At 38.8% G+C, this 6370-nt stretch overlaps 1 protein-coding gene across 1 annotated transcript in view; it reads left to right on the top strand.

Annotated features, from left to right (window-relative positions):
- LOC103478159 (protein S100-A16) overlaps positions 1-6068 on the top strand; it is a 6835-nt gene extending 767 nt beyond the window's left edge. The window contains exons 2-3 of the mRNA XM_008431708.2: positions 5452-5575; positions 5663-6068. Of these exons, the coding sequence (XP_008429930.1) occupies positions 5456-5575; positions 5663-5818 (276 nt within the window). The 5' untranslated portion in view covers positions 5452-5455 and the 3' untranslated portion in view covers positions 5819-6068. The remainder of the gene's footprint in view (positions 1-5451; positions 5576-5662) is intronic.
- Positions 6069-6370: the final 302 nt, after the last annotated feature.

Genomic DNA, 6370 nt, shown 5'->3' with positions numbered 1-6370 from the left:
AGAAATGTTGCGGAGGTTCTGTGGGTGTTCTGTTGAAGATCTTCAGAGATATCCGAAAAAAATAAAATAAAATAAAAACATTTCATTCAGCTTAGCTTAGCCCATTAAGTGTGGCTGCTAAATAATAAGACGCACAAGATGGACCTACATGAATCATTGAACCGGTTTGAACATGGCAGCTCTTATGTACACATTAAGTCATCACCTGCTGCACCTTCATGCCAGTGTCTGTTGATGAGCGTCTAATGTGACACTGTAATACATCAATCAAGAAACAATAAATCAGCTCAGACTGCTTACATGAATGTAACCTGAGCCTTTTCAGAATAACACCTTACTTGTGAGAATTTTATTGCCTTGCATCTTATTTCACACGTTCTAAGTACAAATGTAAGGAGTCATCTACTCATTATAATATAATAGAGCTTTGGAAACGCAAGTCGGCACAATTGATGTGAATTGGAGTTGCACAATATATCAAATCCCAGTCACATGTATATTTGGCCAACATGCTCACAACAAGTAGACGTCGTCATTAAGGAGAAGAAGTGAAGGAGTCAGGAAAATTTGGAGTTAATTCAAAATTTAGCAATATATTTTTGTAAAATTGCAAACCGTTAATGTGACTTATATATAGCAAGAGTCAATACTGTGAATTGTTTGATGCAAACATGTCCTTGTGTGAAAATATAATTTCCCGCCACACCTAATTACTTCATTTTACCGTGGCAAATCTGTTGTTAGGTGTTAAGCGAAGCTAGCAACGATTCGGTCACATCACTGTGAAGGCGTTTTGGCCCACTGCTTATTGCAGATTTGTACCAATTCAGCCATTTTGGAGGGTTTTCTAGTCTCCTTAAGGTCCAACATCTGCCTTTAAATTAGGTCTGAACTTTGGTTACTCCTAAATGTTTATTTTGTTTATTAGAGCCATTCAGAGGTGGACTTGCTGGTGTGCTTCAGATCATTGCCCTTGTACATTGAACACAAACTCAGTGCCAAAAATGCTCCTTCAGGATTGTTTGGTAGGGAGCAAAAGTCTTTGAGAAATCAATTACAGCAACTACCAAAGGCTATATTGATGCAGATATTAAAATTAGAGGATGTATATTTTTGTCTGTTCTTCAATTCTATCTCTCTCAAATAAATTGAGTGTAGGAAAACGTGTATATTTGCAGTCTGAATTCACATGAGGACCAACATAGACTGTGAATCTCTGAACTAACATGTGCTGCAAATGTCCACTAAGAAAACACAAATGAGTCAAACTCCCCCTAAACAGAATCATTGGGACAAATAAAACAAAGAGCCCAGCTTCACACAAGCATTCATTCCACATGAGTCATTCTGATCTTCACACTCTGAATCGGAGCGAACATGCGCCGAGGGGAACCTCCGAAATATCCCCTTATGCGTTTAGAACAAACCCTGACCATTGCAGGTCACTTCCCAGAGTTTCCTCTCTTTCTTTCTTTTTTTTTTTTTCTTTCTGTCATCCTGCCGCCTCGACTCAGAACGTCTTGCTGTTCAATTTTTTTTCCCCGTCGTGCTGAAAAGCGACGCTGACGGGTGGCAGTGTGCCGGGACGGTTTCGTTTGCACCAATGCTGATACGCACACTCCAGTGTGCAGTCATCTTTGCTGTTTGGTTTGTGAAGGATGTAAGGAAGGTGTTGGGACATTCATAGCAGCTTATTAAATAACAATGAGCAGCATGCTGATGATAGATGTTAACTTGCTGGTTGGTTAGCTGTGCGCGCGTTGTATGTCGAGGTGAAACCAAACCCAGGGTTTGGTTGCTGCCTCTCGCTCACCTGCTAATTAGGTTAATGCAGCAGAAGTCCAAGCTGACCTTCTAATGATATGCATGTGTGTGTGTGTGTGTGTTATTGTCTATTTGTGTATGTGTGTATCAATGTAGGTTTAGTGTAAGTTTTAAGGTGTGGCATCTGTTGTCAGATAGAGGATCTAGCAGCTTCTACAGTTACTCCCAACGCCGTCGCCCCAGGAATCCGTCACCGTCACTCATGCCGCGGCCTCTGGGCAGTTTCCGATACACACTGGAAATCCTGCAGAGCAGCCTCACTCCGCTCTGCTGATACCGATCAACTCGACTCAAGTGTCTCCAGCATTTTTCCAGGCTGGTGTTGTGCAAGAATTAGCTTGAGGCTTATTTTACAAGGACTAAAAGTATAGTAATGCTCATAGTTTACCACTTAAAAAAAAAAAAAGCCTTAACTGAGTTAACTGTCCTGAAATGAACTGGCTTGCATTTACAAAAAAAACAACAATAAAACAAAACCCTGGAGGGAAACCTGTCACAGATTAAGACAGGTGGAGGTTAATGTTTCAGTAATGACACTAAACTTATAGACGGAGACAAACATATTGCTACTCTTGTATGTATGAAAGGGGTCGTGTTTACTAAAAAAAAAAAAATCAACATATCTCTCATTAAGACCCAACAAGTTTGACTTTGTTGGGTTAAAAGCAAAAGCCATTAAGTGAAATTTTAACCAGAAATATTGTCGTCCTTCACGAATGCAGTAATTAAAACACGTTTGAAGCTGAGCAGTTGGCATTAAGTTATTCTTAAGGTGCTTTCATAAGGCAGGAAGTCTTTCTAATCAACTATCCAATATAAAAACTCGGTGCCGTGCTAAACAACATGCAGTATTACAACATTGCCATTTTTGCAGTTTCTATTTGGGAATCTGCTTGTAAGCAACAGGAAATGAAGCCTTGTGTGTAATGATGATTACTGTCAAACAAGCCGTTCTAAGGCTAAGACATGGCCACAGATCGTATTTATCATCATCATTACTGATGATGATGTTGTCGTTTCAGTCAGATCCCATACTCCTCCATGCAAGACATCAGAAGTTTATGGCTTCGGTTTGGTTGTTGTTTTCTAAAGTTGCTCGAGTCGACTTCACCAATTGATTGCAGCTGTGAGCAGCTCTTTTTTCTTCTGTTGCTCAGTATTTGTGAAGGAAACCCCCACATCAACATTAAACCTAACAGTCAAGCCTATTTTTAACAGAAATACGCTAAGATGTCAACAAATTATCTAAAAAAAAAACAAGCCAAGTCACAACTTAAATAATCATGTTTAGACTTTTGGGTTTTTAATCAAATTGTGGAGGTTTACCAAAAAGTTGTGTGAGCTTCAGCAGTTATGTGTGTAATATTTTTTAAATAAAGGAGTTGTTTTTATAGACGGATAAGATTAAATTTTGGCCTGCATGACAATGTTGGAAAAACAAACAGCCTGGAATTCTCTGCAAGACGTTTATCCTATACATATTTCAACCTTTGATTGAAATACTTAACAGAAAAATCCACTTTTTGAGTCGTAATGCAACATCCGGAAAAAGTTCATATGCATTTCTCCTCAAAAGATGATACCAATTTCCCTGTTGACGACCTGAAAGGCTGATCTGCAGATAACAGCAAAAAAAATAATAAAAAATTATAATTCCATCTCATTAGTTTCACTGACGTTTCTTTATGTTTATTTGCACCTTGTGGGTGAACCACACGATGTTTTGGGTCACCTTCATAAATTAACACCAGCGACGCGCCATCTGTAATACGAGACAGATTTGTGCCCCTGCTTGCTTCTGTAGGATATCGTTTTTAACTTCACTGGTAAAGTTCACAGAGGTCCAAGCGTACCTTTTTATTTGCCGTCAGCAGTCTTTCAGAAATATTCTCATTACTGCCTTCATTTGTGCACAGTGTTGTGAAACGGGAGCTACTGTTTCCAGCTGCTATTAGTCACTGTGGTGAGGGGCGGGACGGCGCACAGGTGTTGGTAATAATTTGCTCTGCTCAGGTGTCCCAGAAAACCACAGCGGTGCAACATAAAGATCCTGATCTTGTAGGAGATGGATGAGGTTTCATCATAGTTACCTTAATTAGAGACGCCCATTCTTTTAGCGCAGTGACATGATGGAATTGACATTTTTGTGTTCAAAACGGTTAAAATTTGGGTCAAAATCATATCTGTTATAGCTCAGCAGCTTCCTGGAGAGCTTGGTATCCAAGGATTGGTTTAGATTCCTTCAAATAGAGCAATGCACCGTGTTTGTGTTCAGGTCGTTTGCTTGACCACTTGAGTGATGTTTCATGGTTCGTACATGACCAGGGTGAGTCACGTCTTGCCGCAGCAGACGGGTATTAGGGAGGAGTAATCTGAACTTTCAGAGCCTCGAGTGTTTTTTATATTTAAGATCAAATATCTGCTGCCAGAGATCATAGCTTTACCTTCACGGACTCCCACTTCACTCCACTCATTGTTTTCTTCTCTGTGCTGACATAATTTGTGTTTCCCATCTTTCTTATGTAAAGCAAAGCTTAGCTGCGACACAGTTATGCAACCTTGTTTTGTTTTATATTCTTGTAACGTTTTCTGTTAGTTATAAGTGCTTAAGAATGTGCACACGTTATGAAGAAATGTTGCGTAACTGTACAGAATAAAAAGTGAAATCAGCTGTTTGACATCTTGCCGTTCTGCCAGCATGTCTGTCATTTGATTCTCTTTTTTTTTCTTATTTGAGTCTATTGATTTTTCTTTTTATTTCACTTCTCACCTGATGTTTTTTAAATGAAAACTTACTTTAATGAAGGTGAGAAATTAAACATTTTCAGCTCTAACAGGACGAACACAATCAGTACAGCAAAACCTTTTCTGAATCTTGTCACATATTTCTTTGGTGATATCACAACAGACCAACACAAGGTTGTGCATATTCTGAAGTGTAAAGAAAATGCTTGGATTTCAAATACTTTTTTTTTTTTTTTTTTTTTACATAAAAATATGAAAGTGTGTGTGGGATGCCTTTTTCATCCAGTCTGCATGAGTCCATTTTGGTCGTTCACTGCAATTACAGCTGCATATCTTTTGTCTACCAGTTTTGCACGTCTAGTTTCCCATTTCTATGTAGGAGATGGATGAGATTTCAAAGTAGGTCAGTCACATTCAAAGTAGGCCTTTGCAAAAATCAATTATTAAGTCATCCAGTGACAGATTCTCAACTGGATCTGGGTTGGGCCTTAGGGAAGAACAGCTGTATTTATGTGTATTATAGCTATTTATTCATGCAGCTGCCGAGTACAACAGGTTGCAGTGGATTTTATTTGGAGGCAACACAGAAAGGGGTTTCTTACTTGCAAAAATGTTTAATAACTATGTGAAATTAACTATTCTGCACTTCTTGGTGTCGGTTTGTCTCATAAAATCCAGTGAAATACACATTTATCATTACAATGTGGCAATATGCAAAAAAAAAAGACACTGTAAAAATAACCTCTTTTAATTAAATTCCCAAGATCTCCACTTAAAGGCATAATGTTTGAGAGTCTGGGAGTCTAAGATATGACCGCATCTTCCTTTGTCACTTCCCCACACTCAGCTGTCCTCCTCTGCCCTTGTCTTTCCTAATTTTAGAGATATGGAGTCAGCCATTAAGACCATAGTGACAACGTTTCTTAGTTCTGCCAAAGGGAAAGAGGGCCTCGACAGTAAAACCTTCCAGAAAATGGTCAAGAGCAAGCTCGGTGGCGTCATGGAGGTGAGACCACGTACAATCGGTTGCTCTTTTACGCATCGCAGCTGAACCCGTTTAACCCAGATTGTTTCTTTGTGTCCCACGTGGCAGGACACAAACAGTTCTTCTGCTGTCAAGGAGATGCAGCAGGGCCTGGACGCCGACAGCGACGGAAAAGTCAACTTCCAGGAATATCTCTCTCTGATTGGCTACATTGCCAACAGTATGAGTCAGAGCAAGAGTGAACCAACAGCAAACTCGTCATAGGAGCAGAGGTCCTCACAAGATCGTCAAACTAAAGCGCATCCTCTTCTTTCTAAAATGGAAACATTCCAGCCATTATGTGTACTTTTCTTCTTTATCAGAAGTCAACAGTCATTTTACTGAATTTCAAAGTTTTTTTTCAAAAAAGATTTATCTTCACAGTTTTATACATTAAAGTTCTCTCAGTTGGTCCTTTTGTATAACCGTTTAAAGAAAACATGAGTAACAAATAAACACTTTGTATTAAACTGGAGTGGAATGTAGTGTTTTATTTTTTATTTTTACACTATCTTTTCGGTAAAATTCTGTGAATTCGGTCAATTGCTTAATGAATGAATAAGTATCTTAACAAAATAATCGACGTGCTATGAATTAAATAAGAAATAAAAAAAGCGTTTGGTCCTTCATATGATAAACCACATCTACGTTTATAATATTTTAATCTCCCTGCCTGATGGAGCACATAACACCAGTTTTAAAGTCCCTACACTGGTTCCCTGTAGCTCAAAGAATAGACTTTAAAATACTGTTGTTAGTTTATAAATCACTGAACGG

The sequence above is a fragment of the Poecilia reticulata genome, linkage group LG16 (genome assembly GCF_000633615.1).
Source record: "Poecilia reticulata strain Guanapo linkage group LG16, Guppy_female_1.0+MT, whole genome shotgun sequence".
Lineage (NCBI taxonomy): Eukaryota > Metazoa > Chordata > Actinopteri > Cyprinodontiformes > Poeciliidae > Poecilia > Poecilia reticulata.
This window is presented reverse-complemented; position numbering and strand designations above follow the sequence as displayed.